Source organism: Meriones unguiculatus, chromosome 7 (genome assembly GCF_030254825.1).
Source record: "Meriones unguiculatus strain TT.TT164.6M chromosome 7, Bangor_MerUng_6.1, whole genome shotgun sequence".
NCBI classification, from domain to species: domain Eukaryota; kingdom Metazoa; phylum Chordata; class Mammalia; order Rodentia; family Muridae; genus Meriones; species Meriones unguiculatus.
The window spans coordinates 18,853,373-18,873,610 of NC_083355.1; the positions used below are offsets into that span (position 1 = coordinate 18,853,373).

The 20,238-nt window shown below is 45.4% G+C and overlaps 1 protein-coding gene across 1 annotated transcript; it reads left to right on the forward strand.

Annotated features, from left to right (window-relative positions):
- Nucleotides 1-7,716: 7,716 nt before the first annotated feature.
- Nucleotides 7,717-19,197, forward strand: Ccdc43 (coiled-coil domain containing 43). The gene is made up of 5 exons (XM_021642726.2): nt 7,717-7,964; nt 12,292-12,379; nt 13,853-13,988; nt 15,402-15,460; nt 17,313-19,197. The coding sequence occupies exons 1-5, from the start codon at nt 7,767-7,769 to the stop codon at nt 17,498-17,500; spliced, it is 669 nt and encodes a 222-aa protein (XP_021498401.1). The 5' UTR covers nt 7,717-7,766; the 3' UTR covers nt 17,501-19,197.
- Nucleotides 19,198-20,238: the final 1,041 nt, after the last annotated feature.

Genomic DNA, 20,238 nt, shown 5'->3' on the forward strand with positions numbered 1-20,238 from the left:
CCTAGCACCCACCCATGGTGTTGGCAACCATCCATCATTCCAGTTCCAGAGAATCTGATGTGTTCTGAACTCCTCTAGCACCAAAGCATGCACATGGTGCACACAGACACACGTAGGTAAGACACTCACACATAAAAGAAATGAATGAATCTAGTTTAAAAAATCTACAAAACAGAATTTCCTAACCCATTGAAAATTACACCAAAGCTGGGTGAGGTGGCACACGCCTATAATCCCAGCACTCTGGGAGACTGAGGCAGGTGGATCTCTGTGAGTTAGAGGCCAGCCTGGTGTACAAAGTGAGTCCAGGATAGCCAAGGCTACACAGAGAAACCCTGTCTCAAACAAAACAAAATAAAACAAAACAAAACAAAACAAAACAAAACAAAAAAGTTTTCAGTGGTTTTAGATTCTGCCAAAAATATAGAATGCAATACTTTGTGCGATTATTTTATAAAAACAACTGATATACATCAGGGGAGATATTCACTTAATTTCAATAAAAATCCTTCAAACATAGAACTGAAAAAAAATATCTAGTTTTATTGAGTGCAAAGTCATAAATTTTTAACATGGAGATAACAAATATTCACAAAAGTTGACAGATTGTAATAAACCTCTGTGTATCCAGGATTCAGCCCCAATCACATCTCACCCACTGAAAAACCATCTATCATGATGGTCCCCCACATACAGGAAATTAAAAACAAAACAAAACAAAACAAAAAAAAAACAACTTTAAACCCAATGACTAAATGCTGCTATAGAAAATGTAAAATCAATTTTTAAAAATGTAATGGATCTTTAGCACTGAGAAAACTGCACCCATTGAGTCAGCTGGGTGTGGTGGCCCATGCCTTTAATCTCAGTGCTCAGGAGTCAGAGGCAGGAGGATCTCTGTGAGTTCGAAGCCAGCCTGGTCTACAAATTGAGTTTAGGACAGCCAGAGCTACACAGAGAAACCCTGTCTCGAAAAACCAAAACAAAACAAAATGTTGAGCCAGTAAACATTATCACTACAATCAAAATTAAAAATAAAGGTTGGGGCCAGAGAGATGGCTCAGTGGTTAAGAGCACTGGCTGTTCTTCTGAAGGACCTGAGTTCGATTCCAACTATCTGTGACTTGAGTTCCATAGAGGACCTGCTGTCTCTCTATTCTCACCTCCACAGGCACCAGGCACCAGGCACCGGGCACACACAAAACCCTTACTTATAAAGAAGAAATAATAATGGAGGAAGGGGTAAGGTGTCTGCGAGGCACACGTGAGAGCCCAAACTTGACTCTCCAGCATTCACCTTGAAACCCATCGATGTGGAGAGAGGCAGCAGAGCCAGGCGGATCCCCAAACAGCCAGCCTAGCCAACTGGTGTGCTCTGGGCTCGGGGAGGGACCCTGTCCCCAAAACAAACTAGGCAGCTGAGGAGGCGGGTCAGTGGTGAAGGGTGTGCGCTCCTCTCTCCGAGGACCCAGATTTGATTCTCAGAAGCCACCCTGAGAGGGTCATACTGCCTGTTACTGCCTGTAACTCCAGAGGATCCAGCGTCTTTGGGGGTGCCTGCCTACACATCCGCATAGCCAGATACACAGATACATATTATGCAAAATGAACCCTAAAGAAGAAAAAAAAAAAGAAAACATGAGGTGGAAACCCAGGAAGGGAGACACTCAATATCAGTTTCTGGCCTCCACTTGCAAACACCGAGCTCGTACATCGCACACATCTTCAGAAAAATAAAGGAAGAAAGATGATGAAGGGCTTTAAATTTGTTGATGGCGAGCAGATGGAGTCAGCTGATGATCCCATTTTGTTGGTAGCTCAAGGCCCCACTAATCACAAGCTCGACTGGCATGTTCACCTTGGCCAGTGTCAGAGAAGCCACTCATGGGCTGTTTGACCTTGGATCTGTTGACCTTGACAAACAGGACGACACAGGTGCATGGCTTCTGTGTCATGCTCACTCTGCTGTCAGGGGAACTCCATGATGGCGGAGCAGCGAAGCCAGCTTCTCCCGAGCTGCTCTTTGAGGATATCTGGGCCCAGAGCTGTGTGTCTCAGGGGTCTTTTCAACACCATTTTCTCAGCCTTCCAAACCTTTCGGCTTTTGCTTTGGCTGAGAAAGGACCGTATTTACTTTCAGCGCCCGCCATCCCGGTGAGCACGATGTAATTTTTGCTGAGTTTTGGTACCATGAATAAGCAGATAAAGATTTATCATGCATTACACACTTCACTTTCTGTGAGTACCCTGGCTGTACTGCCTGGGCTCATCTTGAAATCAAGAAATCAAGATTCTCCTCTCGGACTCCCAAGTACTGGTATCTCGTGTGTGGGCCACAGTGCTCCAGCTGCACTTCCTATTTTAAAATGTTTCTATTTACTATTTTGTGGATTGTTGAGGCCTGCTTTTAATTCTTGCATGGCTGAAGGCCCTTTGTTGAGACCTAGCTTTATAGTTTTTGGCATAACCGTAGCTCCTCTGTTGACACTTGTTCGCATAACTGAAGCCATTTTTGTCTTTTGAGTCTCCATTTTGATCATAAGGTGAAACGGAGTTCGAGTTCTCAGGCTCAGAATAGCCTTTTACTTACAATTCAATCCTTGTTAAATGTTCTGCTTGAGTTAAAGATAAATGTATGTTCTTTTGGAGTTACATTGCAATACTCTGCTAAGTTCCTTTCTCCCAGACAAGGTAGGGAACTGGAAAGCCCCCAGCCAATATTTAAAATGTGTTGTCTAGCTACACAGACACAATGTACTTAGAATAGAATTGATTCTTCTTGCTTGGTTAGACACAATTTACTTGGAATAGAATTGTTATTTTTTGTTTTTTGTTTTTTTTTTTGAGACAGGGTAGCCCTGGGTGTCCAGGACTTGCTTTATACACCAGGCTGGTCTTGAACTCACAGCATTTGCCTGCCTCTGCCTCCCTGAGTGCCGGGATTAAAAGCATGCACCACCACACTCATCTTAGAATTGAGTCTTCCTTCGTAGTTATGTTTTTGTTTTTCTTTAAAAACTCACTCTGACAGTTGGGCATCCTGGCACATGCCTTTAATCCCAGCACTTTCCAGGCAGAGGCAGGCTAATCACTGTGAGTTTGAGGCCAGACTTGCTTTGTAGACCTGGCTGGCCTCAAACTCACAGAGATCTGCCTGCCTCAGCCTCCCGAGTGCTGGGACTACAGCAGGCGTGCATCACTGCCCCCAGCTTTTCCTGTGTTTTCTTATGTCAACTGGTTGCTTTATTTAGCTCTTGTTTACAGAAAGCTCTTGGGTTAAAGGTGTGTGCTAGGGCGGAGCCACACCACAACTGGAAATAGGTTTTCCCGGTATGTAATCTCGGGGTTCACAGTGTGATCAAATACCCTACAACACCTGACGTTGTCCTCCCCATGTATTCACACTGCTCCTTCCGCACACACCACCACCAATAACAATAATAAAATGAGGGGCTGGGGAGAGATGGCTCAGTCATTACAGTGTTTGCTGTACAATCACAAGGACCTGAATTTGGACCCCCAGCACCCATGTTAAAAAACAAAACAAAACATTGTGGCAGCTCATGCCTGTAACCCCAGACCTGGGGAGGTGGAGGCAGGAGGATTCCAGGGCTTGCTGGCCAGCCAGTCTGGCCAATTAGTGAGCTCAGGTCCAGTGAGAGACCCTGTCTCAAAAAAAGGAGGCGGCAGTGGTGGCGGGGGAGGGGGGGGTGATGGGCGGGGAGGATCAAACTAGAAAATAATGTTCATCAACAGACCGGATCAACCAGGGTCTATCCAAGCAGGAGACCTCTAATGTATTGGTGTTATCAACATGAACAGATATTTTAAATAAGCTTTAAAACTGGAAAAATTGACGTGGAAGAAAGGTACAACATGTAAAACAATTCGATACAGTGTTTACAGATCTATAGCTGTGACTGGCGTTATGTATACAGTAACAAACTGTTCAAAAACTCTCAGGAGGAAGGTAAGTACCAAAAAGCAGAAACATTGGAAGAAGGGTTTCCAACAGTTTGGTTTGGTTTAGTTTGGTGTCTGGGTAGAACCTCCGGCATGCTAAATTCAATGTACTTTTTTAAAAGATACAAAGTAAAGAAATAGAACACTTTTCTCAAAAGCAGTTTTGTCTGTGACCTTTCCCACCCTTGTGGGGCTTCTCAGGCAGTCTGCACAGGTGCAGGACAAATTCTCTTGGCTGGTGGTCCAGAGTTCAGCCCCAGCACCCAGCCTGGCCGGCTCCCCGGGGCCTGTAACTCTATTAGGGGATCTAACTCCCTTTCCGGCCTCCACAGGCACCCACACATATACACAATTTTTTTTTATTGTTTTCTTTTTATAGTATTGGAGATCAAATCTAGGGTCTAGAGCTAGGCAAGCACTCTACCACTGAACTATACAATTTGCCCTTGATTTTTCTCCAATAAGCTTCTGTCTGTCATTTGTTTGTTTATCTGAATATTTTCTGACACACGCCACTGATGCTTTTGTAGTGAGCCAGTCAGTGAGGGTATTCTTAATATGTAAAGTGTGGAGAGCCTGCATGGTTTGTAAGAAGCTTAAAAAAAAAAAATCTTTGCAAATAGTAATGTATTTACATAGAATGAGTGGGGTCCTCGGTTCAGATCCTACTGTGAGAACAATTACAATGTAGGGGTGGAGCAATGGCTCAGTGGTTAGGAACACTGGCTGCTCTTCCAGAGGAGCTGGGGTTCAATTCCCAGGACCTACATGACAGCTTGCAACCATGTGTAACTCCAGTTCCAAAGGAGCCGTTGCCCTCTTCTGGCGTCTATGGGTACCAGGTACTCTTATGGTGCAGAGACACACGCTTTCCTTACTTCTTTTCTTGGGATGACTCTCTCTTCTGGGCATGGATTTCCTGCCACAATCAACCCAGCAGCTAGGACTACAGGTGCCACCTCACCCAACCTCCATGTGTTGATTCTGATACTGTACTACAGTTATGGAAGATGCTACTGTTAGGAAAAACTGGACAAAGGCACTTAAGGGTCGCTGTTTGGGGAAGGAGAAAGAGCTCCGTGGTTAAGAGTGTGTATTGCAGCTGGCTGCGGTGGCACACACCTGTGAGCCCAGCCCTCGGGGAGGCAGAGGCAGGAGGATCTCTGTGAGTGAGGCCAGCCTAGTCTGCAAAGCCTGGTCTGCAAAGCGAGTCCAGGACAGCCAAGGCTATGCAGAGAAACCCTGTCTCGAAGAACCAAAGCAAAAAAGAAAAAAAGAAAGAAAGAAAGAAGGAAAATAAAAGAAAAAAGAAAGAAGTGTGTGCATTGCCCTTCCGATGATGGGGTTCAGCTCCCAGTACATACATTAAGTGGCTCAAACCAATGGTAGAGCTTCAAGAGACCCAACGCGAGCTCTTGCTTTCCTGTATCTACTCTGACTGTCCGTCTTTCTGTCTGATGTCCCCACTCTGGAGTCAGCCTTTTGCTCTCCTGATCCTCCAATAAACCTCTTGCCCTGGGCGGGGGTGGTGGGGGGAGATCCAACACCTTTAGGTTCCTCAGGCACCCACAAGGACACCCCTACCCCACCCCCACATACAACACACACTCTTTTTTAAACGTCTACTTTTTTGAAACTACACATGACTCCGTGAGGTCTGTTTTCTTTCTTCCTTTTTTTTTGGAAGAGTCTCGGGTTATTCAAGCTGGCCTTGAACTGATGCTCCCCCTGTGCCTGCCAAGTCCTGGGACTGTAGGCAGACATCCTCATTCCCAGCTTCTGTGTCTAGAAATCAAAATGCTTGGATGTGGATGTGGTTCTTCCCTGGTTTGAGGGCTCAACATTGACCTCAAGCTACGGTGCTTAACTGCGGTGGCTCATGGCTACTTGCCAGGCCCAGCTACTTATGAGGTCATTACTGGATTAGAAGGAGTGTGTGCGCTTAAGACGGGGTTCGTGGAAGAGCAAGCGCTCATCCTGTGTGAGGGCCTGGATTCAACCTCAGCCCCCGAAGAACAAGAGAAAGGGATATGGGGACACAGAAAAGGGTGAGTCTTTGGGGATCAACTCCTTTAATGCTATGTACCCCCCCTTTTTTTTCTTCCTGAAGCAGGGTCTCACTATGTGGCTCTGGCTGTCCTAGAACTCACTGTGTAGATCAGGCTGTCCTGCAACTCACTGAGATCCCCCCGTCTCGGCCTTTCAAATGCTGGGATTAAATCCGCACATCACTACACCCTGCTTGAACGCCATATTCTTACTTAGCATCCAGAAGCCATGAGACTAAAACTTAAACATTCTGTATTTCTGCATTTGTAATTGGGACATTCCATTTAGTGCCCGTTCATTATACTTTATCTCAATACTAATAACACAGAATTCTTTAAAGGGCCCTTTACAACCTTTCCTCCCATCCCTCCTGAATATCTCCTATTTAAGGCCTGTTGTTCCAGCTATGGGATCTCTAGATGCACCCTAGCAAGCCTTTTTGTAATTTCCTGGACCACATCCAGGCTGGTGCGGCCTCAATTCCTTGCCTCAGCCTCCCAAGCACTGGGATTAGGGAGGCAGCCATGCCCAACTCTCGAACTCATTTTCCAAGAATGTTCAAGTCCCACTACTGCTGAGAAGTATGCCTGGATTTCCCAGCTCCCAACACACTTCAACAGGCAAAAGTAACCTGGTGGCTTAGGGATCCTGTCACAACCTTCCCCAAACGCTTAGCTGAACGAGGGTGTGGTGGTCTATGATCTCAGTACTCGGGAGACAGAGAGTGGAGCTCCGTCTACACGGCAGAAGCAAAGAAACAGATGGAGGCCCGGGCAGGTCTGGATCACATAGCAAGATCCTGTCTAATAGCACTACACCACCCGACCACCCATTTACCTCTGGGCTGGAGAGATGGCTCAGCTATGCTAAGAGCACTGGCTTTGATTTCCAGCGCTGTGGATCACAAACCTCTGTTTCAGGGATGTGCCTACCCCCTTCCGGCCTCCCCCAAGGGCATCAGGCACAAACGGAATGCCAACACATATGCAGGCAAAACACCCACACGTAGGATTAGGTCACCAACTTGTCATTATTCTTATTATTTCTTTAAATACCTGCTCCCTTTGGACTGTTGGCCCTTTGAGAAGGGAGATTTTTGTGACACTCATCTTTGAGTTTTCAGTCTTGTAACAATGGGATGGCGAATGTATTCAGCAAGGATCCGGTGTAGGAAGCGACTGGACTGAGCCCCCACCCCCCACCCCCGCACGGCTGCCTCCTCTGGAGTTTGGGTATAGTACACCGAAGTGATGCATTTCAGGCCAGAGCTGGTACTCTGCAGTAAGCGTTGGCGATTCCGCTGGTAGAGTTCTGTGCCCTCTTGCTTGCATGTGTGTCGGTGGGAGGGTGCCCGATACCCTGGAAATTGGGAAGTGAAGTAACAGACATTTGGAAGCTGCCGTGTGCGTGCTGGGAATCGGAGCCTGGTCCTCAGGAAGAAAGCCAGCGCGCCAGGCAAGCATCGTGCCCAAAGCCCAGCGAGGAGCTGTTTGCACGCTCCATTAGAAGAGAGGAGACTGGGGCAGGAGAGGTGGCTCAGAGGGTCGGTGTGAAAACTTGGAGTCCTGGGGGGCCGACGCGTACAGCAAGGGGAGCCTGCTGCGGAGACGCCGAGAAGGCTCGGCGAGCCTCGTCCTCCGGCCCGGCGCGCGGGGGTGGAGGCTCCGTCTCCGGGCATGCGCGCTGGGCCAGTGGCGCGGCCCGTCAGGCACTGCGGTAGGCGCTCTCGGTCCGGCAGGACCGCTGTCCCCAGCATGGCGGCGCCCAGCGAAGTGGCCGCGGCGGTCCTCGGGGAGGGCGATGGCGGGGGTTTCGGATCCTGGCTGGACACACGGCTGGAGGCGCTGGGGGTGGACCGAGCCGTTTACGCCGCTTACATCCTGGGTGTCCTGCAGGAGGAGGAGGAGGAAGAGAAGCTGGACGCCCTGCAGGGCATCCTGTCTGCTTTCCTGGTGAGTAGAGTAGTCCGGACGCATTCCATCAGCCTCACGGAGAACCCCCGTCGCTCGCTTCGCGTCTCTCTTCTGCTGCTGCTGTCACGAAGGCTTTGGTGCTTTCACCGGGAAGAAGCCTACTCGTGGGAGAAGTGAGTTGCTGCTCCCCAGCCAGATTTGGGGAAGCCTGAACGTTGCAGGTAGTTAGAGAGGCTGGGATTCTCGTGTCCCTCGTAACAAGGCTCCCCGGGGTACCTTTGGATGTGGCAGGGAGTGTTCTGAAGCCACTGAGATGTGTTAATGGCAGTTTGATCGTAAACGTCCAATAGTTCCATTCCCATCAGTTTGCTGTGTGCAGAGAGGGGAATAAAATGTTCATGAGATGTCTGCCCATCAGGGGGAAGTCTCCGGGCTGTCCCGTTCCAGGACTGAAGCCTGTAGGAAGTTCTCTCTTTGCTCCTATTTCAGTAATAAGAGTCCCCAATAGGTAAGCTGGTAATGGAGTTTTTATTTTATTTAGTTTATGGTAAGCAGCGTTTGGAAATTCAGTAATGATTGATGTGTGTTGGGTGGGGCGGCGTGATGAGGCAGATTGATAAGGTAAAGGTATTGGCCTGGAGTGGTGGAGCACACCTTTAATCCCAGCACGGGGGAGGCAGAGGCAGGCGGATCTCTGTGAGTGCGAGTCCACCCTGGTCTCCAGAGCTAGTGCCATAACAGCCAGGTCTACACAGAGAAACCCTGTCTCAGGAAACAAAAAAGAAGCAGATTCGTGGGGTGGGCATTATGCCTTTAATTCCGGCTCTCAGGAGGCAGAAGCAGGTGGACCTTTGTGGTCTACACCGTGAGTTTCAGGACGCAGATTCGTGACCCGTGTGCAGTGCGGCATGCCTGTAATCCCAGCGCTGGGAGGACAGCCGTGGGAGGTCAACTTTGGGCCTACAGAACAAGACCCCAGCAAAACAAAACAGGCAGATTCATTAATTCAGAAATTTGTAGTTTGAGGTTGTGTTTATGTATCAGGTGACCAAGATGGCCACTTTCCTAATGAATCATTAGGAAATCACTTTCCTAGGGAATCATTAGTGTGGAGTTCATCGATCCTTGTCCCACTCCCAGCTAGATTAGAGACATAGATTCCCTATATCTGTTGTCTGTAACAGTCTTGTAGAGTTTTCCTTCCTTCCTTCCTTCCTTCCTTCCTTCCTTCCTTCCTTCCTTCCTTCTTTTTCTTTTTGGCAAGGTTTTTCTGTGTAGTCCTTTCTGTCCTGGCTGTAGACCAGGCTGGCCTTGAACTCACATCCTCCTGCCTCTGCCTCCTGATTAAAGGCGTGCACCACCACACTACTGCCTGGAGAGTCTTTCCTTTTAATACAATCAATTTGGTGGCTGGAGAAATGGCTCAGTGGTTAAGAGCACTTGTTGCTCTTAGAGAGGACCTGTGTTCCCTTCCCAGCCCCCGCACGGTGGCTCACAACTATCAGATCGGAAGTAAAGTTTGCTGCATCTTCACCAAATACCCTAGAAACTGCTCTCCTCATACGTGGTGTAGGGGAGCTCCTAAAAACCAAACTGCTTTCATGAGAGTCATCGGCCCTTCAAGGACTTTGTTCTTTGATGGCTATCATAACGAGCAGTTTTGGAGAATGCGATTATCTAATGTCCTTAAAGTCAGTATTCAGGGACTAGTAAGGAGAATCAAAAATAAGGTGAGCATCGATATAAATACTCATGTACATCTTCGAGGTAAAGAGATAGAAGGGAGAGATTCTGTTTTTTTTCCAAATCCAAAAGTTGTTTTGGGTATGCGGCACAGGCTAGAGACAGGCACCCCAAAGTTGAGTTCATCGACTGAGAACAGGCTGGAAATCCAACACTGAAGTGGCTGTCCCCGATCCCACCTGCAAGAACCCGTTGGTCTATAAATGGAAAAGAGCGAACAGAGTTTGTGAGGCAGCTTGGAGGTGCAGTGGGAATACAGCACAACAAATTCTTTCCTTCGACCCCGAAGAAAGGAGAGAAGGCAAGGACTGTGGGCTTTTATTTGTAGCTGTGAGGTTCCTAGGGGCTCCAGGAAGAAGTCGAGTTTGATACTGAGTGCTTTCCATGTCAGCCTCTGTCTTGATAAAGAGAACCAAGCGCTCCTTCTAGACTCTTGGTAGAAGAGGCAAAATTATCAAGAAACATATTTGCTTCCCTGGCTCTTGCATAAACTGCAGAAGACGAAATCATTTTAAGGGTGAGTTCCTGCCCCCCTTTGTCAAATTCACATATCATGTTTAATTTTTCTCATCGTTTTCTGAAGCCCCGTTTATATGCAAACTGTGTTGGGAAAGAAAGGCCGGGAATCGTAAGTGAGGCAGGAGTCCTCACAGCTGAGGAAGCAACTGAGGCCATCTCTGCAGAGAAAAAGGGTCAGGAGTGTGGTCCGTATTCAATACATGGTTCACAGTTGACTTTGGTAGAAAATCTCATTCTTGGAGAAGCGAAATGGGGTCACTGTTAGGGATTGTGAAGTTGGTTAGCCGGAATTTGCGGTGAGATTCAAGGTAGTATACCATCTGAAGTAAACCAAAGCTTCGCCTCACTTCCCTTCTTTCTCTCCAGCGTCCTTGCACAGGATGATCGACTGCTGCATCATGTTTTCTTTTGGTTTTGTTTTTTTGAGACAGGGTTTCTCTATGTAGCCTTGGCTGTTCTGGACTCACTTTGTAGACCAGGCAGGCCTCTGCCTCCCTGAATGCTGGGATTATAGGTTTTTTGTTTTTTTAACTGTTAGGATTACTTTCTCCTTTACACTGCTTGAAGTATGTGAAGGAACAAAATAGACAGCAAGCCCTGCCATTGGGGCTATTTTAGAAAGGAGAGCCTTTACCGATACATTTTAGTTCTATAATTAGTGATGTCTAAGACTGATTTAATAATCCCACAGTATAAACACAGTAGCAGGCCAGTGAGATGACACAGATCTAGCTTTGATAAAGGAGCATCGATCAATGGTCAGGCATGCAGGGATGGGTTGCAGTGTTTAGTAGGATAATCAAGGTATCATGTTTATGGTAGCTGTTTATATGCCAACATTACAAATATTTAGTGTCATGAAGGCAAGTACTGTTTTTCAGTGACTCTTAGCTCTCCTTGTGCCTTGAACATGGCAGACACTAATGGGGCACTGAAGTGAAATCATGCATGGGCCACTTTGGTTTCAGTGAGGAGCCTGGGATTTGCCTTCTTTTCCTCTTGCTTGTTGGGGTGTGTGTTCTTGGATCGAAGTTGTGTATGCTGAAAGGATGAAGGGCGGGAGAAGAAATTTCTTGCTAATAGAAAGTAGGAGTATCTACAACGAGTTTGTGATTTGACTCTCACGGTTCTGTGGGAGATAGTGTGTAATTATTAAGAGCTGTCCTGGAAATGGTGGAGCATGTTAGCTAGGCCAGCACTTGGGAGGCAAAGGCAAGAGAGTCGCTGCAAAATCAAGGCCAGCCTGGGCTACAAAGTGCAACTCTTTACTAACACCAACAAAACACTGTGGGTGTAATGATGCGAGCCTTTAATCCCATCGTCTGGAAGATGGACCAAGAGTTCATGGCTAACCTGGGCTGTCCTGGACTAACTTTGTAGACCAGGCTGGCCTCGAACTCACAGAGATCCACCTGCCTCTGCCTCCCAGAGTGCTGGGATTGCAGGTGCGCTGCACAAGGGGAGAGTTTTGATTTAGGGAAAAGGGGGAGACACTTCAGCAATCTGTAACATGGAATGGAAGCTTCACGAATAACAATGTAATAATATGTTGTGTGCCTCAAGGACTTAGATTTTAAGTGTTCTCCCACAAGAACTGGTAAGTAGTGAAATAAAGAAATAATTAGATTGACTTAACAATTCCACGTATGTACGTAGTATCAGGCCAGTGGCTGGTTCGCAGGCAAAGGTGCATTCTGCCAAGTGTGTCTCTTTTAAGTGTGAATGTGAATCGTGAGCCCCACATGGGGAAAAGCGGGAACCAACTGCCACAGTTGTCCCTTACTCTCCAGGCCTGCCATAATGTGCACACATACACACACCACACATGGCACACCAAGCAAAAAACTAAACACAGTATATTGTATCCTAAGAGGAGACAATAGATACAATGTTTCAAATCTTTAAATAATGAAGAATGAAGGAGGCAGGTGTGGGCTCTGGGGCACTTGGGGTTATTTCTGTGAGCACTTTCTTCTGTGGCCTGAGGCCTTTGGTTTCTCCTCTTCTCCAGTGGGGACAGTGGTATCCTGCCAATGCCTTTCTCAGGTTGCTGTTGTTTTTTTAGGACTTTTAAGGGAACTAACTGGCATGCTTTTCCAACTAGGAAGAAGATTCTCTTCTTGATATCTGTAAGGAAATTGTAGAACGATGGTCAGAAACTCGGAATGTCAGCACTGAAGTAAAAAAAGAAGGTAGAGTTGCCTTTAAAAAACAAAATCTTGTGTGTGTGTGTGTGTGTGTGCGCGTGCGAAGCATATGAGGGTCAGAAGAATTTTCAAGATTTAAATCAGTTGCACCTTGTGGGCCATAGGGTCAAATTCAGGTCAGGTCAGGGATGCTAGAGTGCCTCTATGCAGGTTGGTCTCAGTGACCTTGGTCCAACCTTCAGGGCCTTTTCCTGTTCAGCTGTTGAGGAGTTTTGCTCTTCTAAGATAATCGGCATCAGCAAATGCCCAGAGGCTGACTTCAAAGCTTTACCGACTATGGAATCCCCTTTCTCCTTTGGTGTCTTTCCAGTGGCTCCAACCACTGCCATCTTCCCTGTGGTGTGGGTGTGTATTTCTGTTTTCTTTTTCTTTTTCTTTTTCTTTTTTTTTTTGAAGCAAAGTCTCTTTGGACAGCAGAGGCTTGCGGGGAACTCTTCATGTAGCCCCTGCTTGCCTTGAATTCCTGAACCTCTAGCCTCAGCCTCCTAAGGGCTGCCGGTGTTGCACCACCATTCCTGCACCATTTCGGTTTTTACTTTTCCTCCATCCTATGCACCTGGTAGATTTGCATCATTTATATAAAGTCGGCTATAGTCTTCTGAACTCAGGTTGTCAGTCTTAAAGGCAGGAGCCCTCACCCACTGAGCCACGTCACTGGCCTGTCCACCACTGTCATATTTTCATTACATACCATAAATCATAGTTGAGGTTCTGCTACATTTGGCTGAATCCTTTACCCTTGAAAACGAAAGAGGAATGGGCTCATATGTTCATCAGTATAGTTAATTAGCGAAAGAGAACTCAAAGCACGGAAGCTCGGCTTGTAAAGAATCTAACTTGGATCATACACTCTTTGTCTCCAGTCTTGAGTACACAGTATAATCGTGTGATTTACTTGGTTGGGGACCCAGCTGTTGGTGTTTTCTTTTGGTTTGCTGGAATTAAAAGCTGGTTTTTAACATTTTTTAATTCTGTGTCTGTCTGTCTGTGCCCAGGTGTGTGCGTATTGACTTAGTTACACCTGCAGGTACAGGTGGCTGGGAGCCACCGAACTAACTGCAAGTCCTTTTCAAGAATAGTATGTACTCTTCCTAACCACTGAGCTAACTGCAAGTCCTTTTCAAGAATAGTATGTACTCTTCCTAACCACTGAGCTGTCTCTAGTCCTCCAGGGCAGGCGAGATGGCTCAACAAGCTGCTCAAGCCTGGTGTCCCAAGTTGCATCCCTGGAACCCCATAAAGGAGAGAACTGACTTCTCACAGTTGTCCTGTAGACTTCAGTGCACCCTTCCTTGTCCAAATAATTACATATAATCTACACATTTTTTTAAAAAAGGCCTAAAGACCCAAGCCCTCAGCTTTCAGGCACCAACAGATGCGAGTGGTTAGTGCCAACACTGAGGCGGTGGGCTAGTGGGGCCTGTTTTGACACACACTCTCCCTGTCTCCGCCTGGCAGATGAGGTGCAGGCCATCACCACCTTGATTGAGAAGCAGGCCCAGATCGTGGTGAAGCCCAGGGTGGTTTCAGAAGAAGAGAGGCAGAGGAAAGCCGCCCTGCTGGCTCAGTATGCCGATGTGACGGACGAAGAGGAATATCCTTTTTGGAGGCTCAGCTCTATTCCCTGAGGCCCATGCTAGGAGTGCTGGACAGTGTGCACAAGCCCTGAGAAGTTCTAACGTCCCTCTCTAACCTAGTTTTCTCTTTCAAAATGGCAGTGGTCATGGGTGTCTGTGGGCTTGAGAAATGACGACACATCTTCAACACATGGTTGGTATACTCCAGAAAGCTTCAGTGTAAAACAATGCCTTTAATGGACTGTTATTATCTCTAGAATAAGGAGGTGCTGTGATCCCTTGCTTTTGTGTAACACTGTATCAGTCACTGTTCTTGTTTTGGCATACAGTTTGAACTGATACCCTCCATCATGGCAGGGAAAGCATGGTGGCAGAGCAGGTGGCTGGTCACGCTGCATCCACCGTCAGGAGGCAGAGATAAATCAGTGCTGCTGCCAACTTGCCTTTCCTTGTTATTCAGTCCAGGATGCAGCCCAAGGAAAGGTCCCTCCCACATTCAGATTTAACCCATCTAGAACCTCCCACACAGACATCCCAGAGGTTTGTGTCCATGATTCTAAATCCCAATGAGCTGAACGATCAAGATGAACCTTCATGGATGCTTTTATACATAGGATTGTATCATACTATAAGACAGTCTTATAGTAGATCAGGCTAGCCTCAAACTCAGAGATCCACCTTCCATCACCAAGATTAAAGGTGTGAATAGCCACACCTGGCTTCCACAAAGCTTTTATAGTTCTGAGGTTAAAATACAGATTTCAGCTGGGTGTGGTGGCACACACCTCTAGTCCCAGTGCTTGGGAGGCAGAGGCAGGTGGATCTCTGAGTTCAAGGCCAGCCTGGCCTACAAAGTGAGCCCAGGATAACCAGGCTCTATAACATGAGAAACGCTGTTTCGAAAAACTGAACAAACGAAAAAACCACACAGATTTCTGGGCTTTTCCTGAGTTTCTGCTATAAAAGTAGGTTCAAGATAGAACTCATGGATGTGGACTTTTTGTAAGTTCCTGCATTGTCTGAGAATTACATTGTGTATCTGTGTATTCTCACTCAGCCCAGGTAGCTTTGAAATTGCTATGAGAATGACTGGCCTTGAACTCCTGATCTCGCTGCCTGCATCTCCTGAGTGCTGGTGGGAGCCTTGCTGTTTCAGAGTGTCTTGCCCCCAGCTTTAGTTAATTTTAAAGTGGAGGTCTTTTCCAGACCACCTGACCCTTCTTTTTAGCCTCTAAGAGTGGACCTTATAGAAGCTTGAGACATTTCCCCTTTGTTAAGATTTTCAGAAATGAGTCTCTGAGACTTACACCTGTTACCTTGTCCTCACAGCATTCAGCCTGCTTTTCTTACCCGTGTTGAGTAAACGTTTTTAGTCAATTTGAGATGTGTGCAGGCCTTCTTCCCACCTGGTTTTCCTTAACGTCACTCACTGAAGCAGATGAGAAAGATGATTCAGGCTCTTCAACAACAAACAGCAGTTCTGACAAATGTATCCTTCTCTTTGTCCATCCCTTGTATTTTTCCACAGAACCCTTCCGGGGACAGGTGTCATTTTGCTGTCACTGCTACAGGCTCCCTCCTGTAAGACTTCTCCAAGGAAGTCATCATGCCAGTATTGGGAGCCTCATGCCCAACATAGTCCTGGATAGTCAACTTTGCAAACACTCTTTTCCCTTCCACCCCTCCCCCTGCCAAAAAAACCAAACAACTAAAAACCAAAACCAAGTTAATAACATGGTAGGATGACCGAACTCCCGCTCTCTGCCTCCACCTCCAAGTGCTGTGAACAAAAGCATGCCCCCCACCTAACAGAGGAGGTGGGGGTTTTGGTTTATTATCATTATCATTATTAGAGACAGGGTCTTACTAGGTAGTCATGGCTAGCCTGGAACTGTCTGTATAGACCAGACGGTCCTGGAACTTTGTGTTGACCAGCAGGCCTAGAATTCAGAGTGCTGCCTGCCTCTGTCCAGGAGAGTGCTATGAGTAAAGGAAGCGCTACTATACCTGGCTTCTTGTTGGGTTTTTATTGTCAGGTTTTTTTGTTTTGTTTTTGAGACAGTCTCTCTGTGAGTTCTGGCTGTCTTAGTCATGTGTAGAACTGACTGGCCATGAACTCTCAGAGATCCTCATGCCCTCATGCCTCTACCTCCCTGAGTGCTCGGATTAAAGGTGTGTGCACACCACAGCCAGCTTCACCTGTTTTTTTTTTTTTAAAGACAAGAGTCTCTTTTATCCCAGGCTAAACTCAAACAAACAAACAAACAACAACAAAAAACTGGATATATGGGAAGCTATCCTTGAGTTGCCTTCAGCTCCTGTAAAGTATGAGCATACCCACAAGAGAAAAGAAAATGTTATATTTCCTGGAGCTCTGAGTTACCCAGAACTTGGGGGAAAATTTTAAATGTTAAAGTTTATCTTTATTCTAAAACAAAACAAAACAAAACCAAACCCTGTAGTTGGAAAGCAAACAGACTAAATACTTGAAGTTGAAAATACAAAGTATTGAAATATGTTTTGAGGAAGAAGGTCCCACTAACACACCACTCTGAAGAAGGTACATTTAGAAACTCACCTCTGAGGTGAGAGGTTACAGTGGGTTATCAGTGATTATCTCAGGAATTCACTTGTGGTGTGAGGGATTGACCCCAAGGCCTTGTGCGTGCTCAGGCAAGTGCTCTGCTGCTGAGCTCTCTTCTCAGCCTGAGACTCACTTTACAGCCTAAAGTAGGAAAAGGTCACATTTTTAGAGTACAGAGGAGATTTTTTTTTTTAACATTTATTTTTTTAGTGTTTTGCCTACATGTATGTGTGTGCATGATGCTCTAAGAGACCAGAAGAGGGCATCAGATCAATTGAAACTGGAGTTACAGATAGTTGTGAACTAACTACCATGTAGGTTCTGAGACTAGAAGCCGGGTCTTCTGGATGAGCAGCCAGTGCTCTCAACTGCTGACCCATCTCTCTAGCCCGATATTTTTATATTAAAACAAATAAGGAATAAAAATTTTGGCTCTTTTCTAACTTTAATTGTTAAACTTATTTCGTGTTTTGCCTGCATATATGTATATGTGAGCCTAATGTCTGATGCGCACAGAAGCCAGAAGAGGGCACTGGATCCCCTGGAACTGGAGTTGTGCGTAGGAATGAGCCACTGTCTGGACCCAGGTTCTCTGCAAGACAAGTGACCACTGAGCCATCTCTCTAGCCCAAACCAAAGATTCCTTTTCTACACTAGGGATAGCTAGAGTGCATTTAGAGAATGTCCATCCAGACTGAGGAAAGCGCAGGGTTATTACCTGTGGGACTTGTACCTGAATCCCTTAACTCACTGGTAGCCTTGTTCCGAAACACCAATGTGGAAGATGTTCTCAATGCTCGGAAATTGGAGCGAGACTCACTTCGGGATGAGTCCCAGAGGAAGAAGGAACAGGACAAACTGCAGAGGGAGAAGGACAAACTAGCCAAGCAGGAACGCAAGGAGAAGGAAAAGAAAAGGACACAGAGAGGGGAACGCAAGCGATAACCTTGACCCATTCTGCCCCTTCCACCCAGGAATCGTGTGTCTGTGTATTTAAGAGAACTGAAACTAATTCTCCAAATTTTCCTAAGGCTTTCCCCGTGTTTACATTTTCAAAAGGAAAATCATATCACTTGTCACTACAAAATGTGCCATGTTTTGGTGGTGTGGGCAATCAATTATACTATCTTTACCAAAGATCTGGAATTAGGGTAACCTATCTTAGTACTGAAATCCTGTGCTCTTCTGGCTTGTTTTTAAAAAAAGTCTTCCCTCACTTTGTATAATTAGCCAGATTCAGAAAGCTAACATCCTGAAGGAAAAATGACCATTCCTTCTGAGAGTTAAAAAAAAAAAAAAAAAAAGCAAATTGCTTTTGAGGCAATATTTGCCTCAAAATATTGTGGGTTTTTGTTTTTAAGACAGGGTTTCAATCTACAGTCCAGGCTGGCCTTGAACTCGTTGCAGCGTCCTTGCCTCAGCTTTTCAGCCTTCGGATTTGGGGGCATAAAGCGCCCCATCTGGCTTGTAATAATATTATTTTATGGCTGAAATGGCTAATGAGTCCTACCTAGATCCAGATTTTATAAGACATCAAATTAGGGACGTGGAAGAAATTATTTGGAGTGTGCTATAGATCTAAGAAATTTTTTTTAAATGTGACAACTTAGGCTCAGGCTGTAGTTGTGTTGAATGCCTGCTTAGCATAAACAAGGCCCTGGGACTGATCCCCGGTATGGAAGAAAAACTTAACCTATGGGAGAAACAAGTATCTTTTTAAGATACTTGTTACTTTTTAAGAGAGCTACGAATTTTTCATGTAGTCTGTGACTTCAAGAAGGATGTGTCAGTTTGGATATATCATTGTTAGCTAGATTCATTTTTTTTTTTTTGTAGTCATGACTTCCCTTGAATCCCCTCTTGATTTTAATCTTGATTTATCCTGAAGGCATGTAAACCCTTTTAACATTGTGACATGACTTTTTAAAAACCTTGCAAAAAATGATGTTTTTAAAGTAAATTTCTGATTTTGTGTTAGGCCAAATTTACAGCTGTGCTTGACCACAGGTTGGACATACCTGCAACATGAGCATTACGACCTAATAATTCCCCGTTTAGGGAAACTGAGGGAATTACAAAACAATGGAAATTTTGCTAATACAGATACTTAAAAGTATATATAGTTGGTGGTTAACAAACTTATGAAATGAGTGAATGAAAAAATGACAAAGTGAAGGGTGAACAGAAATTCTGAGTTCTACTGCTATCACAGCCACATCTAGTTGTAAATAAAGTCCTTTACTTGACTTTGGGCAAAAGCTGTTAAAAGCCTCAACAGAACAATTTCTCTGACTAGATTATTTTATACCAGGGGTCAGAAGATACCACTCACAGGCCAAGTTTGGCCTAGTGATATTTTGTATGGGGCAAACTAAACAAAAAAAAAAAAAATTTTTTTTTACATTTTTAAAAGGTTATAAAAGAAAGACATTCATGATTGAGACCATATGTGGCCTATAAAACCTAATATTTACTTGTATTTGGAGCAAGTTTGTTGACATGTTTTTGTATCATTAGCTACCTTTGTGCAGAAGAAAACAAAACATGGTTAAGGAGAGGAGATATGCTACCTCTTTGTCCTACAACCTGACATTGCAAAAATAACCACCTTTTTCTTTTTAAATAAATTTTATTTAAGTCACTGTCTTCTGTCTTGTTCTTTCCAGTTGGTGATTTTTTGTTTTATTTTGTTTTTTGAGACAGAATCTTGCATAGCTCAGGCTGCATCCACCTTGCTTTGTTAACCTAGGCTTCCCTTGAATTCCTGATCTTCCTGCTTCAGCCTCCCAACTGCAGAGATTGTAGGCATGTGTCAGCACACTTAGCTAACAGTCAATTCTTCCTTCGGGAACCCTATATATTATAGTGTACACCCAACTAATGCTCAACTGAGAACAATCAGCTCATTAGGCTTTGGTAACATTATTCACTTAACATATACTAATTAATTTTTTAAGCCTAAAATGTGAAAGGGCAGGTTTTAAACCATTGTGCCTTCTAGATTTAAGTTTTTAATTTATAAGAGTGGAGAGATGGGTGCACAAAATGTTAGCAAAATGTTCTTGCACTTTTTTAAAATCTAAACATTAGGGCTGAGAGATGGTTCAGTTGGCTGTTCTTCCAGTCCCCACATGGTGGCTTATAACTGCCTATAATGAGATATGGTGCCCTCTTCTGGTATGCAGGCATGCATGCGGGCAGGACACTGTATACATAAGTAAATCTCTTTTAAGAACTAGAAATTTTTTTATTTGGTTTTCAAAACAGGGTTTTCTCCGTGGCTGTCCTGGAACTCACAGAGATCCGCCTGCCTCTGCCTCCAAGTCCTGGGATTAAAGGCGTGTGCTACCACACCCAGCTTCATTGCAGATTTTGTGATAAACATTAAATATTTTTGTAACGCAATTTAGATGTGAGAACCACCTAGCACCGTGTAGTGGTACTTGCCTATAGTCTCGGCACTGGGGAGGCAGGGGCAGTAGGATCACTGCAAACCTAAGGCCCACTAGCTCCAGGACAGCTAAGGAACTAAAAGGAAAGAACCATCTATACCAGAGCCTCCACCTCCCAAATTTCCCAAGTGCTAAGTCTGTCTCAGTCCTAAAAACAGCTTTGACTTTCAGATCCTCCTGCTCTCACTCCCCCTAATTTTGGGATTACAAGCACTCACCGAACATGGTTTT